A 19,471-nucleotide genomic window follows, 5' to 3' on the forward strand; every position below is an offset into this window, starting at 1 on the left:
AGCTACCATAGTTTTATTTGTGTAAACTCTACTGTATCTTGTTGTCAATCCAAAACTCAATCTTATGAATTTCATGCACATTAGCTAAAAAAAATCGATTATATCAGGATTTTATATATAATAAATGTCATAACATTACTTCTATTGTCCATGCAACTTCAAAGCAAAGCAATCAGTTTTGGAAATATTATAAGATAAAGTTGTATTATCTGTGTTCTGTGATAACGCCTGGCATTTCATATCTTGTTATAATGACTTAATAATCTTTTGATAGCTGCCTGTAAACGCTGTAAAGTGTCACTACAGAACATGACGGACGCTGGACTTTGAGCCTCATGTGAATACACTTTTATTGAGAATGTGGATTTGTTTGACATATCAGCAAGAATGTCACAGTTCTCTGGTTTCACCCAAATATGCATGCAGTGTTCTCAAGCATCCGGTGGTTAGTTGACACACTCAGCTAGTTCACATGACCAAAATCTGTTTAGTTGATATGAAAGGCTGCATAGCAGTATCCAGAGCTGCGTGATACTGCTGCAGACCCACCTCAGTGCAGGCGGGAGCTGTCAGCTTTCCCTGCTTGATGAGGGAGCACAGTTCATCCAGCATGGCTCTAAATGCCCTTCCATCTAGGAAAAACAATATCCCAGGGAAATGTTTATCTTTTTTAGATTAATTTCAAACAATCTGAAACTCCATGCCTACTTACCATGAGAGTGATCTCTCTTCCACTGTGTTACCCAAAACCCTCGAACCTTCACATCTTTGAAAATAAGAGCACTCTAGAAAGAGCAGCAACAACAGCAAAAAAATACATCAACATACAATATTTCACATTTGTGAAAGGGAACTTTAAAATTACTGTTCATGATTTTGGGAACCTCTTAGCTGCATCTAAGAGGTTGAAAAGTGTCAGTACCACCCTCACACTTATGATGCATGCACCTCTTCTGTCTAGTGTGAAACTGTGTAAAAACGGCAAATGCAGTTTTCCTCTTACCACAGGAACAGTAACTGGCTGTTTGGACATTCCCCCATATGTCACCATTGACCCTCCGATTCTGAAATAAATGGAAGAAATCTGGCAAATACATAGAGTTGGGGTTTTCCCTGCTCTCTACAGTGCAACTACATTGTATAATACTAATAGAGATTATTAAGTATGCTCACTGTAGATGACGGAGAAGTTCTGTTGCACTCTTGCCTCCAACTCCATTTAATGCTAGTTTGGGCTTCGGACAAGTCTATAAAATATATTCATAAATTGGATACGTTCATTCACCAGCAGGGACAAACTACAAGATCATATCTCTACAGACCTTAAAGAGTTCTTTAATCTCATGCTTCCTCAAGGCCTCTTCTTTGATTACATGACTAGCTCCAATAGCCTTCAGCTTATCACTGAGCTCTGTGAACTCTGGCCTGAAAGTGAAGGCACATTGAAGAATTTTATTACAAAGATGGAAAATCCCCATGGGGTTCAAGAAATTTGCCCTAGTCTTCAAAAAAGAAAATCGATATTTTAAAAAAAGCATTAATATGAAAGAATTAAGTTCACCTGTCTCTTATAACATTAATAGTGTTTATTCCCCTTGCAGCAGCAATCTGTATGACAGCCTGTCCAACTCCGCTGTTGGCAGCGTTCTGGATCACAGAATCACCTAAAAGGACATCAGAAATGATTGGACAAATGGTTACATGCTGGCCACAAATACGTAGAATGGAATAATGCACCCTCTAATCTTATTTATTTTTTACTTCTAAAATTGGTTCGTCTGTCTTGCTGTAAAAGCAAAAATAATTTAAGCTGTGGGAATATAGTACCTCTACACCGCTATGAATAATCCAAGATTTGAAATTTGGTGAGAAGGAAATAATCCACTGTGAGTGGATTAGTTACCTGGCTTGAGGTCTTCAAAGTCGGAGAGCATCCTGAAAGCGGTGCAGGGATTCACCCCGAGTGTGGCAGCAGACACCAGGGGAATGTCATTTGGTACAGAGATAACATCTTCCTCAGGTAGCACTGCCTGTGTCCTCCATGTGCCTGATCACAGGAAGGAAACAGTCTACAAAGCACTATAAAATGTTTTTTTATTTTCCAATTCACACACCATGCAAGGTGCTGTCCCAGCACTTAGAGCTCCGTGTTTACCAGAGATAGATTTTAGCATGCAGTGGGGGCCAGAGATTGTGATTAGTTAAAGGCTCAGAGGCGGAGGTCCACCTTCAGCTGGGAGCTAAAGTGGCACTCTGAAGATTTCATTTTGAGAACTGTGGAGTCCTTACCTAAACCAGCATCTTTTGGGATCACCCAGTCTCCTGTCTTGAGGGACTTCACCTGGCTGCCCACCTCTACGACCTGGGCCACACCTTCATTGCCACCAACAGCTGGGAGATCCGGCAGGATAGCATAAGTACCTGAAAAAAACCCCATCAGATTATGACCTGATCATGATGCCACACATTAAACTGCCCTGATGAATGACTGTTACTACCTGCTTACAAGTACCTTGAATCATGTTTATGTCTGATGGGTTGATTGGGGCAGCCAGCACTTTAACCAAGACATCCTTTGCACCTAAGGAAGGAAGCTCTACACCCTCCAACCTGCCAAAAATACATTTTGCACAATCAGTCACTATTCATGTAAGCTTGCATGACATGTTGTCTTATGTTAGGTGGCAGGCTTTATAAATACAGATAGACTAAAAGCCCTACATGCTTGGGAGGAAATGTACGTGCTTGCATCAATATAGAAACAAACACACCATGAAAAAGAAATAAACATTAAGCACGATCGTGGCTCAAGAGTTGGGAGTTCGCCTTGTAATCGGAAGGTTGCCGGTTCGAGCCCCGGCTTGGACAGTCTCGGTTGTTGTGTCCTTGGGCAAGACACTTCACCCGTTGCCCGTTGTCAGAGGGCCCGGTGGCGCCAGTGTCCGGCAGCCTCGCCTCTGTCAGTGTGCCCCAGGGTGGCTGTGGCTACAATGTAGCTTGCCATCACCAGTGTGTGAATGTGTGTGTGAATGGGTGGATGACTGGATATGTAAAGCGCTTTGGGGTCCTTAGGGACTAGTAAAGCGCTATATAAATACAGGCCATTTACCATTTACACCACACAGAGCCACTTATAGACCATATAAAATAGACAGCTGGATCATAAAAGTTGGAGATAGGAGTGAGCAGGCACTGCACAGGAAGATAGACTTCTTAAAGACTGTGAGACCCAAGGGCCCTACATTTTTCTGCCAAGTCAAAAGTGTTAGAAAGACAGGGAAGACAGATGATTACAAGTCCTCAGGAGAAGAAAAGGGGAAATTAGGCTCTAGATATTCTAGAAGTGAAATCAGGAATGCATTGCTATCGAGCCACGTTTAACATCTTTACGTAGAGACATAAATGTTTTCCTCCTGTTTTTGTCACTCCATACCGGTGAGCGGCGGTAACGCAGCGACTCGTTGTTTGCTTCCCGCCACAAATTTCAAAAAAGAAGAAGAGGAGTCGAGGGCTCACAAAGGTGAGACTGAGGTTTACAATAATAGGTTGTATATCTTTTATAAGACAAAACACCTGAGCTTTACACCGGAACTGTGGGAGCATGTCCTGAGCGAGGCTAGTCACATTTTAACCGTAACCGTTTCACTCCCACAGTCACAGAAACATACGCACACTTATTGTTTAGCCAGATATTCTTACTGAACGACTCGGGAAGGGTCTCCGTGGGTTCTGTACACAAGTGCCTTGCATGTTTGTACGGAGAGTCCGGCTGAATGGCTGAAGTGGGAAACGCTAGCGTCTCTGTGCCTGAAACACTGTGAAACAGCCGCAGCGACGCTTCGTCTGAGAACTCTCTGGCTTCTTAGACAGACTGCGTGGAGTGGCACCCACATTTCTACTCGGGACAAAGCTGTAAAGTATTAAAACAACCCGACTATTTAATAATATTTGTAGTTTAAAGCCAGACTTGAGCTGGCACTCTTCATACTACGGCCATATTGGACTGTAGTCGTCAGGTTGTGTCATTGAAAATGTAAACACAGAGCTGCCCCCTGCTGGATGAGAGATGAACTCCGCGTTTCTACACACCGTCAGAAGGTCCTTTTTTGGATGAAATAAATATGAGGAACTGGTTGGTTTTTTTTTCAGTATTTCGCTTCAGGGAAGGGAAATGTCGAAAATAGATTATTGGAACGGATTACTCAGTTTTCTCTTTTTTATTTTCCTTTACTGAGTCATACTTAAGAACATCACGAGACATGGGTGGGTTACGACAATACTGCGATGTAACATGCTCAAGTTCCACAGAATTTCTTAGCCTACTTAAATATATTTACTGGGCTCTCTATTAGGTACACTTTGCTTGTACTGAGTTTGACTCTCTTTTCCCTTAGGAACATCCACCCATCTTCTGATTGCTGCTTCAGGCAAGATAATGCACAATGTGATAAAGCTCAAATCATCTCAGACTGCTTTCCTCCACTTGGCCTCCACACTCACAAGGTTTCAGTTCCATAAAGCACTTTTGGGATGTGGTTGAATGGAAAGGTTGAGTCATGGATGTGCAATATCTCTGTGGTGCTATGATGTCATTGTGATGTCAGTAAAATATCTGAGGAATGTTTTCACCACCTTGTTGAATCAGTGCCACAAAGAATTAAGGTAGTTCTGAAGTTCTTGTATTCCAAGGTGCAATTAACGAATGCTCAAGGTTGCTTCAGGATTCAGCATTGCATCTTCTAGTATGTGCTTTTTTACCCCACTACCAATGGGAATCTGTGGACCATTTACCAATCAGAATATTGTGGATTCCTCCAGTGCTGAAGCATCTTCATCAGGCAAGTGTGTGTGAATCTGAGCAAACACCTAGGCATAGATAAAACTGAATACATGTGAGAATAAGACTTGTAGTAGAAAGCACTTTAAGCACTCTACTGAGTAGAAAGGTGATATTTAAGTACCAGCTAATTTAATTCTGTCAATGGAAAACTCTTTCATGTATTGGAAAACCTTTAGACTGTGCTTCTGGTACTTTTTCTAAGTTTTGTTAATACTTTAGTGAGTGTGATAAGTCTTGTGACTGGGTGATTGGAGTAAGAAGGCATTAAAAAAATCATGAATATTAACATATTTATTAGGAAACGGAGCAGATCTTTACATATAATGTATAAAACATAATCACAGTAATACTTTGAAAATCCTACATGCTGCTCATCGTTGACAGACTTGCCATTAAATTGCCTGAGATCAAGTTAAGTGTAGTTCTATGGAAACAAACACTGATACATTCATCACTTTCTAAAAGTAGCTGTAGCCATTACCTGATAAAATACAGCACCACAAATTAAATGGCTGACGGTCACAAGTAAGATGTACCATTAAAAGCACAAGTTAACACTACTGTATTACAGGATGCCTTGATGAGCTTCAAAAGTTACTCTGAGCACACAGTCTCATGGGTGGGTCCTTGGATTTTAAAGCCTATCTAACCCAACACCTGACAATAAAATCACAACAGCACACCACTGAGGGGCCAAAGAGGTTTGTTACAATCAGAAGTCTGAAATGACCTTCCTTAGTTTCCAAGTGATATTTTGAAAACAAATACTTTCAGTTACCCTTATTGGTCAGTGTTGAAATTCCCGTAAACCAGTTAGAGTGTGAGTGATTACAGTGCGACACTTTGATGACATACTGGCGCTGCAGTTGTGGTAAATTCAAAAATCAAAGTGTGCAGAAAAATAAACTCTCAGCACGCCACCTTTTCCATCCTTTTAAAAAAATGTTTATCAAAACAATTTAGCAACCGTCAAACTTTGAAGACTAACAGCAGAGTATGAAGCAATCCGTGACACACATTCTTTTTGTCATGAGCATTGATAGTCTGAAACACCAAAGATCGATGTGTTGAGATGAGACAACACCGGATTATACACTACTAACCCCAGCCCCTTTACAATATTCTACTATATACCCATCTACAACGATTATAGAGGAAAAAAAATACAATAATAGTGGAACATTTTCTTCATATCGTATATCATTGGCAAGTTATTTGAAAGAGGAAAAAAATATAAAGAACATCATCACACTGGGTGCATGGACATATGAAAGAGTCAAAAAGCAACAATCATTTCACATCATCATCATGTAGTCATTGTTTTCATAATCAAAACTGTATTATAGTAAAAAACTGAAACTGTTGCACCAAGACATTCACTTTGGCTTCCTCGTCACACACCTCACATCATGCGAATGAGCATTTAATCCCTGCTTTTTCTTGAACACCCCATGACTCCTTCCAATCAATCTGAAGCATTCCCTGAGATTTCAGATTGGTAATTCCTGAGATGAGCCTAAAGAGCGGAGGTATCTTTTTTTCCCAACCAGCAACCAACTGAACTGTGTGTAGTTTGTGAAAATTCAAAATATATATAAAATAGGAAACATATATTCAAAAGTGATTAAACTGAATAGAACAAATATTAATGCATTTTACGATTAGTGCAGAGTAATATTGCATTGGTTTTGGCATTAACAACAATGGGCTTCTCCTCTGAAAAGGTTAATTGTGCACCAAAGAAAAAAACAAAACCCTCACAAGAAAATCATACAAAAAAACCCCCCTCACATTTAACATCGGTTCCTATATTGTGTACCTGTACAGTATGCACTGTATATTGTTTGTTTTTGGTTGCAATATTTCTGTAGCATTGCATCCATATTAAATTACATTACAATGAATTATCAAGCACATATGTACAAAGTATTATGAGTACCTTGATGTTAAAAATGTATTACCCCAATGTATTCTCAAGTCATATGTAGCTTTTAATGATATTTGCCAATTTTCTGCTGTCTACTAGAACATTCAGTGCTGCGAGGCTTCAATCGGAGCGGAAGGAGAAGCTGCAGCACTTTTGGATGAAAATAAATAAGTATGATAGTTTTAAAAAAGTTTTAGAATAATTTTACATATATATTAATTGGGTGTAAAAGACTCAGTCAGCTTCTCCTGTAAAACGGGAGTAAAATGCTGATTAGCTAGCTAGACCTACATGCTCCTCCGTGCAGGCTTGGTGTTCCTGAACTACTACCCTACTAAGGGTTATAGGGAGGTAATGTCTTAAATAACTACCTACTAGTGGATATAAACAAAAACACCAGGCTTCCCACTGTCTGATTCTGCCTCAGTTTTACTCAAGCAAGAGGAGAGCTAGCCAGACCCTTTACTAACTTAAGTCCAGATCAAATATCTTACCAGAAGTGACATAGATGTAACGGGGTTTGTGTCGCATTGGTTTAAATTCTTTCAAATCCAAATTGAGGTGATTATAAAACAGCGCTCTTATGCACAGCAGCCACTGCAGTTAGAAGATACTTCACATGGAAAGTTGACAATGGTTCAAACTCCCATGAAAACAACTTAAAATGAAGAGAAACCTTTTTTTTTTTTGCTGCCCCCTTTGGGTCAATATTTTGATTGCTATGTTTTATCCCAAGGTAGTGCAACACATGACAGCTGGTATGGTGTAGTATGTGTGCCCAAAGAAAACTTCCTGTCAGAAAATGGGCAGGGTTTGTAAAATAGTCCCCCAACCTCTTTCTTCCTGTTAATTACCGAAACCCTATACCAGTTTTTCAGAAAGACACACTAGGCTATGGTTGGCACACTAGACCGAGCTCTCAGCCTCAAGCATATATGGTAAACAGACTACAGAGATCTGTTAACTTCACTTCTCTAACGCTCTACCGAGTTTGCTTTCACTTTCATAAGCTGTTTTAATGTGTTACAGCCCTGACATAATCGCCAACCTCAACTCAAGATAACCCCACAAACTCCCCCCATTCTGAGACTATATGAAAGGCTGAGAGCCTGGCTTGGATGTGGTCTGATGTATGCTCACCAGAGACTGATTTCACAAAGTGTTTGGTAAACCTATCCATCGACGTGTGAAGTGACAAGTCAATCCGCTAGAGGTCAGTAAAGTCAGGGAACTGTTGAGTTACTCTTTAAGGAAGTATGGCGGTGTGGTGTAAATACTGTAGTGCAAAGAGGATTTGACTTAACCCCAGTTCAAATCACAATCTCTGAAGCTGTATTCTGAGAATAGTTGGTTTGTCATCGGCTTTTAGGATGATAGATTTACTAGCAGACCAAACATGGACCAGTGAGGTAAACCATGTACTTTTAGATAGCCAGCCAAATACTGGATGAACAAAAAATGAAATGAAAAAACAAAAAACAAATTTAAAAAAACAAACCTGACCAAAAGCTGGAAAGCACCTCTGGTCTAACATTCATTTGGCCCCAGGAAAACTGGATGGTCAATTGCAATATTGGCAGCTGCCAATTCATTGCTAACATACCCTTAAACCCCCCCCCCCCCCCCCCCCCCCCCCAATGTTATTTCACAAACCCCTCCCCCATCCCCGTATGATATGCAAACTCTAACATTCATTACAGATGTACTAACTGTTACATCTACGCCCTGTCGGATAGTGAGGTGTAACAGTCGGGAAGGAAACAAAATGGTAAGGCAGCAAAAGTGTAGCTATACTAAACACACTGAGTATTACTCAAAGAAGAAGAGGTATAATGCCCACAGCAGAGGCACATTATTATATAACAGAAATCTACGTAAACTCCTGAAGATCATCCATTACATAGCATTGCTCACTACAATCTCCAATCCCCAATACCAGTGATTCATACATTAAGCAAGCGTCCTGAGTGCAATAGTACAGCAGTATTCCTGAGTGTTACACCAAATAAAAACCAAATAAAAAAAAAAGACTTCAGCAACATTCTTCATGAGTATTTTTAACCTGAGGTAGTTCCAAAAGCAGCTTCAACAGGTGGAAGGGGATTGAGTCTCCCTCCACTCCATCAAAGCAGTTTGATTGGCCTCTGTGCTTCCCCAGAGTCGGATCCTGTGTTTAATCAGAGGTCTCGGTAGGTGGTGCCTGCTGGCTGTGCTCCTCCTCGTCTCCTTTGGAGGAGAACAGTTTTCCCTGAGAACCCGGTGAAGACTGTTGTGCTTTGATTGGGCAGCTGGCAACCATGTGGTCAATGCTTTGGCAGAAGTGGCACTTCTTTGGCTGGGGAGGTAACTTACACTCTTTGGCATGGTGGTCTAAGCCTCCACAGTTGTAGCATCTGAAAGAATAGAAAGACGTCTATTGAACCTGCAGTGGTCTCAAGAAAACAAGCAGGAAACACAAGTATATCTCTGTATTTGGATATGATATAGCTTCCATATCCAGAAGAGATGAAGCAACCTATTATGTGGTATTATTGTATTATTGTATCACAATGTTGTGATACAATAATACTCTGCTTGTGATTAAACATCTGAAAACAACATTTTAAGGTCAGATAATGTTCCAGCTTGATATCAAACTCTATACCAACCAAAAAGTAGTAACTAATGTGACAACTAAGAGACATTTTTGCATGTTGAGGTTTTCAAGCTGCAGCAAGTTACAACGTAAAGCCCTCAACTTAAAGCTTTTAAGTTACCACTAGATGGCAACATGTCACCTAAAATGAATGAGTTTGCATTTGGTCATACTTTAAGTCTTTAGGGAAACAGTAGAAGGAAATGTTTTTAAAAGTTTTCCATTTGACCAAAAATACCATTAAATTTCAGTAGCGTCTGTTTTGATTAGGAGGGTTTTTAGAAGACATAAATTGGGTGGCAAACCTGGTATTTTTATGCGGACCTTGTTACCATGGATCTTTAAGTTTTGTGAACCGCTTGAGATGCTTTTGTATCAAAGGTAGGACCATAAGGTGCCCACTGTCCACCGTTTGTAATCTATAGCATGGCCACGCGTACAGGGGCAGAAGACAGATGGGTTGTGGGCGTGGGGCGGTCAGTATGTGGCTCTGTGGACCCTCTGCTACCTTTGTAGCACCAGATAAGGTTGGATAAGGGCGGCTGCCAAAGGGTCAGTGTGGCTTTGTAGCTGTGGTCGTTGGGGGTGGTGTCAAGGTCTATACCATCACATCACAGAAGCTCCCTACATCAGCATCCATCAGAAGGCAAGTGGAAGGAAGGGGAAGTGGTCCCTTTGTCTAAAAAAGCTGCAGTAATGACCTCTGAACTCTGACCCCCAACCCCTCCCCAATCCCATCCCAGCCCCCCAGCTCTCTTGCTTTTACTCATACACCGTTGCCATGACAACAGTGACCCTTCACCCCCTTGGCAGGGCTCTTACATCTGTTATCAATTAAATGGACAGGAGGGCTTTTTCCCCTTGTTTCAGTCATATAAATATATAGATGTATATGTACAAATACCCTCAAAAAGGTGCCGTGTTTTACCCCGGTGAAGCGAAAATTGATATAATTATCTCCATATAGGTAATAAATATGATCAATTATTCACACGCATACATCCATGAAACCCAATCCAGTGTTGCATAATGAAATACACTGAAGGGGAATGATATCTTTGGATCAGCACAGTCTAGGGAGAGGTATTGAACACAGCAGCCCTCCCAGGACTCTTTGAGGCAGTAATGATCTGTTTTCACACTCACTACTCTCTGGCTGTAATCACAACTGACAGAGGGGGTAAAGTTGATACACCTCTAACCCTGCATTAAATGAATATTCAAAGACTATCCCGAGTATCAAGGCCCCCTTAGTTCTTTTTTCTTCTGCTGGGAGGGGTATTGTTGCCTTTGCCTTTTGATCTTCATGAGAATTTTTTTCCCCTTCTGAACAGAAGCTGATGTTTTCTCCGTTTATAACATATTAATCATTAGTACTGACATATTAAATTTATCACTTTTTAAATTTCTTTTAGAAACGCCTTTAAAAAAAATCGACATATTTTATTTTGATAACATCAAACTAGCACCTTGATTTTTAAAACAGGATTTTAAAGTTATTTTGAAGTCAACGCTTTTATCAAATGAGGTTGGTAGAGGAGGTTTTGGAGGAGATGGAGAGTGGGTCGGTTTGAATTCACCAGGGGCCAGCAGATTTAAACAGTTATTGATCCAGGTCACACGTCAAGCCTGCTGATGTGACCCTTACTAGGGCTAGATGTGGGGGTTGGGGTCAAGGGAGAGGAAGCAAAATAGGGAGAAACTACAACATCATTGTGTATCTACTTCAAACTCAACAAAAAAAGTGCAGGATTTTTTTTTAAATTAATTTATTTATTTTTTGCTGTTGTTAAAGAAGTAAAAAGTAAAACTGAAATATTTTATTCCTGTGTTACTGTGTAAAGTTTATGAGTGTTGAAGTTTTACTGCTAATTTTAATTAGCTTTAGAGCTATTTTTATTGGGTTAGTGATGTTTTTTCTGCTGTTATTAGTACAGTTTGCATATAGTGTACCATAGAAGTATTTCACAAATTTTATTTTTTAATCTGACACCAAGATGCTTCAAATAATTGAACATGGAACTGAAAGAAATTAAAGATATTTCTCTTGTCGTGTCCCAGTTCATCCATGCGTACCTGTCCCCCTTTGAACGCCGCTTTTGGACCTTCTTGCCTTTGGGTCTCCGCTCACTGCCCACGCAGTGGATGCCACCTGGTCCGGTCACTCTCTGTGACTCCAGACCTTTGGATGACTTTTTGAAGGTAAACTCGACCGCCTCGCCCTCCTTCAGGCTGCGGAAGCCTTCCATGTGCAACTTACTCTGAAAAGGGAACATAGGGAGATTTTCCATCATGAGCGTAACTGTTTCATGAATTTGAGTTTTCTGGCCATTCAAGTGTATAAAGCATTTGCAACATGGGAGAGTGCTGATTGATAAATGATGTGTTTCTCCATCACATGTAGATATCTTGTATGATATATAGAGTGATAATTGGATGTTTTACAACTCCTAATATCACACCAAATCACCTCCACGTTGAGCCTGTGGAGACTTTGACCCTTGAGATCAACCCCCACTCATTCCTCACGGTGTGATATCATCAGAGGCCAACTGCGCTTATCAGGCATTTAGTATTTTAAGGTGATTGCCAGGCCTCACCTGATGATGAGCAAACAAGCACCAAAGCTTGCTGTTCCCACTCTACTCAGCAGTATGCACACACCGATTTGCAATTCAAAGCACTGTTTCCCTAACGCTGCATTGTCTATTTGGTGTTGTCTGAGTAGTAAACCTGGTGGGGATAACCTTCAACCCATCCCCCCCTTTAAAAGAAATTCCAAACTGCTGCCCCCACCCTGATCCCTCTTCCCACCCACATCACAAAGCTCTTCTAACACACTGACCACCACCACTAACCCTAAAATGCAGGATGCAGGGGTTAGTGTTCGAGTTGGGGGTGGGGTGAAGCTTCTCTGTGAGGTTGGGGGTCAGGGTGACATTCCATGAATAGTTGCTTGGCAGAAAGAGGTGGAAGATAAAAGTTTCGGGAATGCAAAAATGATTGATAGCTCTCTTTCATATCGGTACTTGGATATAATGATGATTTTGATCTTACGAGTTCTTGGCTTAATCAGTCATTTTATCCACTGTATTTTAACTGATACTGCCTTCACCTGAGGTGACCTTTGAATAGGATCATCTTCTAGATACTAGTGTCCTTATAGAAACATTTTGGACTCCCAAAGAAAGGAAAGAGATGAAGGAAAGGGGAAGGTGTGGTGCAGTTTTGAGGATAAATCCCATAGACTGGCTAACACAACATGGGAAACCCCTCTCTAAAATTCCCGTAGTGCGATTATATGATTAAATAGTCACTCATACCACAGACTGCTGGCAAAGGAAAACCGATCCATTAATTATGGGGTTGTTTTGATAGGCATTAATCCCATTTTCTTTTATTTATTTTTTTTTGGAGTGAGTTATCATCCATCTATTACGTGCGACCATCGGTCTGCATTCTTTCTTTGCCCAAACCACAGGGAATCATATTCCACGACAGGTTATAATTTAAAAGGAGACAAGTAGTTAATCTCCAAAACGCAGATTTATATTAAACAACAATTAGGACACACCAGTGGTTAAAACTGAGGTTTAAATCGTTACAAACACAGGCGGGGGTCCAAGTGAGCCAACTAGCAACACCCCCATCAGTGAGAAACAAAACAAACAAAAGTGATGTGTTCTAATCCTCCAACACTGAGTCACAGCTGAGCATCTGCTGCAACGTCCTGAGCAGCGAGGAAACATGATTGGTGAGCCATGACAATTGAGTGGCATTGCGTGGACGTCCATAGAGCCCCAGTCCCATCAGGCCTCTCTGTGCTGCTTACTGTTAACCATTTCCTCTTCAACGTGTGACCTTCCTTACCCCAGTAACGGACCCTCAACACACCAGGTTAGTCTCACATGCAGGTACAGAATCAGGATGGGGCCATTTAAAAGTGAAGGACCTGTAAACAGAAGATGACTGGAAGCCAACTGAGTCAGAGAAAGACATCAGAGCAGTGAGGGACTATAAAGGGACTACCGCTGAGACAAACAGGGGCTCGGTCACGGCCACAGGGTGCTTCATTCGAATGCATGGCCCCATTGTTCACCTGCACAAAGGCCAGAGGACCCTGGGAGTTAATTTTCCTTGACACACGGCCACTAATTTTAGGACTGAGGCCTTTTCTTTTGCAATAACCCCTGTACATTAATCACTGATGTGTCCAGGTTTTCTAAAAGACAGTAAGAGAAATAACTGGCTAAAATGACACCAGTGATATTATAGTAATGGTCAAATGGAAGCTCAAACTAAAAGACAAACATGTGGCCATTTGTAAAAAGCATTCAGTTCAATAACTCTGAACAGTGATTTTAATGTTTTTAAGTAGCATATGACCGTTTGTATGAATCTATACTGATGGCACCTGCGCTGGTTCTAATTTCATTTGAGTCCCTGCAACTGCTGGAGCACTAATCTACATTTCTGCCAACTGAACTGATGTTTTTGGTTTGCAATATGAGTAATCAAATACCAGCTTCCTGTGTATAGTCAAAAAACATATCAGAGCTGTTCCACAGAACAATTAAATGTTTCTATATGCATCATCATCAGTAGGCAACAGGAAGACAGAAACGAGCAAGACCTGCTTGAGAGGACATGCAAACTTATTATAATGAAATGTGGATGGCAGACCTGTGTTATAGCTGTGTATATTATGTAGGTGCATTTATTTATTATGCATTATTTAATCTTAGCATAAGTCTAAATGATGCAAAAAGCAGATCAAAACTAAGTGTTACAATGTAGGAACACATCTTCCCATGATGCTTTGAGAACAATTTTGAGAAATTTACCAGGGTGTTCGTTAAATTGGTGTGTTACACTGACTTACAGATCTAGTGTACCTCTGCCACACACACAGAGGGGGTTGAGCAGACAGCAAAGAGCCTTTAATCACTTTATGGTGAGAACTTTGAGGTGAATGGGCAGCTAGTGAGAATGCCTCTCATTCACATGCGAAACCTTTATCTTATCAGATAGAAATGGAGAAGCTCACTGAGATGAAAAAGGAGGAGAAGGGACCTCCCCACACCCACACACAAACAAAAACTCAAACACTTAACTTTAAGGTGAATAAAAGTGTTGGAATGAGCCTTCAAGCTCTACTTTAAAACTAAAAGTAGGAACAGCAGCACCAGGTGGGGGGGAAAAGTGTGTGAGGTGACTGTGTTGTATTTAGCCACCTCAAGTTTGACTGTTTAAAATGTGTTTAATCTGAAAAGCAGTGATCAGGATCAGTAACCCTTTTTAGATACCACCCCAATAGGTTGCTCAAATGATGTGTTAAAGAATTCTGTTCGCAGGTGGAAAATAAATGGTTAAAAAAATCTAAACAAACACCCACACACAAAAACAATGCACACTGATTGTTCACGTCTCCAGATGGAGATCAATTAAACGTTTCCTCCTCCTTAATGGCTCAGTTTTCATGCAGCTCAGGAGGCTTATGGATGTAAGCCTGTTAAAAGTGCGCTGGCTTCAATGAACAACAAAAACCGCACATTCATCTCTCCATCACATTGTGTCAGCGTCCTGAAAACCACGAGGGAGGCCCGCTGCTCCCCTCTGGCTGCAACACGTGTTCCCCTAAAGGAGAAACACCCACCGCGCAGCAAAAGCATCAATTTAACAGTTAGACGTTTCCGGCGTTGTAGCAATTTTTTATCTTTAAATGTCTTTCAGTGCCCTCCCTGTTGAAGGACTGGATTTCTGATTAACCTCGCTTTCTTTAAGTTTTTGTTTGTTGTAATGTTTTAACTTGTGCCCACAATCCTTTGCTGCTGGGACTAGGTCTAAAAGCACAGAAAGTGAAGACTGGAAGAAGATAAGATTGATCTCTGATCTCCTGGTGTGGAGAGATTTTACTTGCTTAGATGGAAAACATATTTTTACCTTTACATTTTAGATATCTTTATTGGGATGCAAAGGAGCTGGTCCACACACCGCCACCACCAGTGCTGCGTTTCACATAATAAACAAACACCACGTCGGAGCAAAAGCAGATCATACCTGATGGACGAACACATCCACCGGCTCGTCCAGCGGCTCTCCCTCCCGGCTGGTCATGGACAGGAACCCGAAACCCATGCGGACGTTGAACCATTTACACACACCGACCCCGTGGAAAGACTCTGAATTCTCCTCGGGACTCGGTCCTTCATCCTCCTCGGTTTTACACACTCCTACGATGAAACAATTTAGCAATTACTACAGAAAAGCTTTAAACCTGCGAAGGTGACGATGCTTAAAAACGCAAAAGGTTTTTTTTGAAATTGAAAGGTTTTAAAAAACGGAAATACAAAATTTCCTTTAGGCTAGGCTACCCAATCAATAATCAATACGAATCAATACAATGAACAAGATTAGGCTGTATTTCTCGCAAAATTTGAAATAAATTATAGCCAACTTTTTAAGGGGAATAAACATGCGACTTTTTTCAGCGAATGCACAACGAACTGGTGCATTAGCGCAAAAAGGAAACAAAAATATTCTCCCTTCCCGTAAGATGCACAAAATTTTAAAGACAATGCAAAGCACTGATAGACACACGGACTGCACATTTTAACGTTCAAGTGTGTGAACAATGCGTTAAAACGTTCGGCTGCAATCGAGCACACAGTCCACAGGTACAACGACTCAATTAACTTGCAAAAACTAGTAAATGTAACTCAAAATGTAGCTCAAGTTACCCAACCTCGGAGCTGCTTCTTAGAAACGGAACCCATGTCTTCAGTTCTGCCTTGAGTCAAAATCAGCACCCAAGCTACAGTATCCAGTGTACAAGCCCTCAAACTGGGTAATCCTCGCAGATTGCCACTTTCATGCAAAATGCTGTGAAACGCAGAAGCTGCGCAGCGAGAGGGAAAGCGTGAGAGGGAGGTAAACAAAAGGGGGCTGGCAACCTATCCCCCTTAAACAATGAGGGGTGGGGGGTCACCGGGAGAAATTTCTTTTTCTGTGAAGACCCCGACCCCCCTTCGCTAAACAAAAAAAAAAACATCTTAGACAATACATCGAATTCCTGCCCCACCAGAAAGCGCTCTAACCGTTCCCAGAGATAACTCCCTAAAACCTGCCAGCATACCTTCTGCCATGTTCGGGAGCTATGGTTTAATCTCAGTGTCCACTGCTGCCGTTTCTCCCCTTTCTCTGGACGCCTTTTAGCGCTCCTGCAGTGGCCAGCTCTGTTGGTCAATACAAATGACCATTTCCCACCCAACAAAACCCCCAAACACTCGGTCACGTCCACGTGATTCACAATTACAGTCCCCAGGGATACACCGCATATTGCGTGATGGACGAGCCCAAACATGGGAAGTGGCCAATCACTATAATACGCATAATATTCTTATACCACCTTTGTTGTTGTGATTGACCACTACTTCTGTAACCAGTGTAACATCCTTATATTGCAACCTAAGCATCTGTTCTAGTAGTGAGTTTACACTTACTGTAAATTTATCTGTAATGTATTTTATAGGCAGGGTGAGGCATTTATCTGCCTAAAATGCAACTTTTATTTAAATAAAACCGGATACTAGAACAAACATTTTCGTGTAAGACTTGAAGCTTTTAAGCATTTCATTTAAATATAAATAGTGAGGTGAAGCTGCATGTAATAGATGAAAAGGCCAGAAGTAAATGGTGTATAACACTCTACTTGAAGCAATTAGTTTGAGATGTTCTTTTAAAAAATAATAATAATGGATTTGAATATCTACATTTTATATCTATGTCATATTACTTCTCACGTGTGTTGGTTTCCTTATAATCAGAGATTCCTGTAACTGCTCTCCTAGGAGGGTTTAATGGTAATCCAGATGAAATTGTGAGTGGGGGACGGTTTTTTTCCACATGCAGCAGAGGAGGAAGAGCTCAAAGGAGTCAAACAAGCAAGATGAAGGCGTGAAGAAGAAAACGGGAGAGAGAGAGAACAACAACAACTCGGATTTAACAAAAGCATGCAAAGCAGTTTATGCAAAAAAGAAAGAAAAAAAGAAGGCGACCTCACGAAAATAAAACGAAATCATGGCTCAATAGTGATCGATCACATCACGTTAAGTGTGTTGTTGAATTGCGTCCTTGTGAAATGAGTGATGCTTTAAAGACAGGAGGGGGGATAAGCAAATTTATCTCAGCCTAAATTAAAAAAACAAAATAAAATAAAAAAGATTGAAAAGGTGCTATTAACGTATTACTGGTGATGTTTATGTGTTGTTACATTTATAAAGGTTTTGGAAATGACAGATAAGATTGCAGAAAAGGGAAAAAATACGCAAAGTTCGTTTACATGTATTATACTGTTGTCTATAAAACACGGACACATGGATGTATTTGAAATTGTAATTCGTTTGCTTTATGCTACACCAACAAATATAAAAGATAGGGTTTTGCATTTGCTAATTTATTTGTGTGTTTGCTAAATAAAAACGATTTATTACTGTCACTGATTTGGCCTAAATTGGTAATACTAAATAATATTGAATATACCCGTTTTCTGTTGTATTTTACTTACTTATTTGTTGAAATGGAAATATGTGATTGATGACTGAGAGGAGGCTGTGGCTCCCAGTTTATCACAATTACCACAACGACCTCTTGTGGACCCACAAAACGCGTGTTTGTGGCCCCAGGATAATATATTTTAATTTAATATGGAAGCTGCACTTCATGCTCAAAGAAAGAAAGAGAAGAAAATTATTAATCAGTGGTTACGTTTATTTTATTTCTTTTTATTTCTTTTTTTTAAATCAACAGTATTTTAGTATTTATTTTAGTTTTTACTTTTAGTTTTGTAATTTCGTTTGAAAAATGTGTTTTTAGTGGTATAAGTCGAAGGCACGAGTTGTATGTTTTTGCATAATTTACTAACTAGTTCACTAACTGACTACATTTATCTTTACAGAGGTTTGGCTAATGATCACAGAGGCCGTGAATATTTTTATTGCCACTTCATGTTGGAGTTCTTGTGCAAAGAAAACAATCTAATAAAGTGTCAGGACGTCAGAACTTCCAATAGTGGGGTGAGAGAGCCGTAAGTGCTGCCTAATAGCATGACCGAAAGACACTGCTTTTGGACAATATAGCTGAATGCCAAAAGCCTAACAGAGCGCAAAGATACCTTGTTCTGACGACAGGAGGCGCTTTATTATATTTGCGACAAGGTTTATTTACAATCCCCCCCCCCCCCCCCCCCCAAAAAGAAGCTCTACACAACAACAACAACAGCTAATACTGTTATACTACTTACATTATTAATTTAAAAAATGGAAAACAAGCCACATTTATGTAATGAGTTCCCTATCCGTCTTTTACAAGCACATCAAAACATACTTTTTTGCTATTTCTCGTCTGCCAAAAACGGATTTCCGGTATTTGCCAGAAAATGACTGCGGGAATTCAAACTGTTATTAACAACGTGTTAGTCTATAATTTGTCCAAAAAAAAAGAAAGTCCAACATATCTCTCGTGAATGATAGCAAGTCTTTTTGAGGTAGGAAGAACATTCCTATCACAAGGTAAAAGCCATGAATCTTTTTGACTGTTTTATCCTTTATTTATCCTGTAAAAAGAAAATAAAGAAAGAGTGAAAGACTAATCTCACTGGAATTACAGATGTCTTTTTCTTGAGAGATCAGTCCTTCATAAATCCTATTTACGACAGTCTATTTGTCAATATAAATAAAGGTATTCGATATAACAACAACAACAAACAAACATAAGAAATCACTTTTTAGCACAACACAAAGTGTTCTATAAAATGACCGCTAGATGTCAGTATAAGTCTCAGTACAAAGTGCCGACTAAAATAAATAAAAATCTAATAACCTACCTTAGGTTTAACTGTGAAAACAACTTTATGAGAAAATAGTAGTTAATGTCACCTTTAAGAGATGAGTCATAGTCTTGTGGCCTCAGACCTGTTGATAAGAACAGTAGGCTACATAACGGGTATAACCATGTTGCTTTTTAGTCTTTTCTTTTTGAGTAAACTTTAGAAACGGTGAACGAGAAGGGT

At 40.2% G+C, this 19,471-nt stretch overlaps 2 protein-coding genes across 3 annotated transcripts; both read right to left on the reverse strand.

Moving 5' to 3' along the window:
• Window positions 1-333: 333 nt before the first annotated feature.
• mecr (mitochondrial trans-2-enoyl-CoA reductase) lies at window positions 334-4,035 on the reverse strand. The gene is made up of 10 exons (XM_004550969.4): window positions 3,700-4,035; window positions 2,513-2,610; window positions 2,290-2,421; window positions 1,904-2,047; window positions 1,562-1,664; window positions 1,323-1,425; window positions 1,174-1,247; window positions 1,004-1,064; window positions 713-785; window positions 334-632 (listed from the first exon to the last, which is right to left on the reverse strand). Exons 1-10 carry the CDS (start codon window positions 3,891-3,893, stop codon window positions 469-471), a joined length of 1,146 nt encoding a protein of 381 aa, XP_004551026.2. The 5' UTR covers window positions 3,894-4,035; the 3' UTR covers window positions 334-468.
• A 4,413-nt stretch (window positions 4,036-8,448) lies between these two features.
• Window positions 8,449-16,619, reverse strand: lin28aa (lin-28 homolog Aa). Of its 2 annotated transcripts, none has more exons than XM_004550970.2 (4): window positions 16,538-16,619; window positions 15,463-15,635; window positions 11,479-11,663; window positions 8,449-9,160 (listed from the first exon to the last, which is right to left on the reverse strand). In XM_004550970.2, the coding sequence occupies exons 1-4, from the start codon at window positions 16,545-16,547 to the stop codon at window positions 8,941-8,943; spliced, it is 588 nt and encodes a 195-aa protein (XP_004551027.1). In that variant the 5' UTR covers window positions 16,548-16,619; the 3' UTR covers window positions 8,449-8,940. The 2 variants fall into 2 exon arrangements, with proteins under 2 accessions (XP_004551027.1, XP_076745716.1); XM_076889601.1 differs by lacking the exon at window positions 16,538-16,619 and adding an exon at window positions 16,148-16,295.
• Window positions 16,620-19,471: the final 2,852 nt, after the last annotated feature.

The sequence above is a fragment of the Maylandia zebra genome, linkage group LG11, assembly GCF_041146795.1.
Source record: "Maylandia zebra isolate NMK-2024a linkage group LG11, Mzebra_GT3a, whole genome shotgun sequence".
Classification (NCBI taxonomy): Eukaryota; Metazoa; Chordata; class Actinopteri; order Cichliformes; family Cichlidae; genus Maylandia; species Maylandia zebra.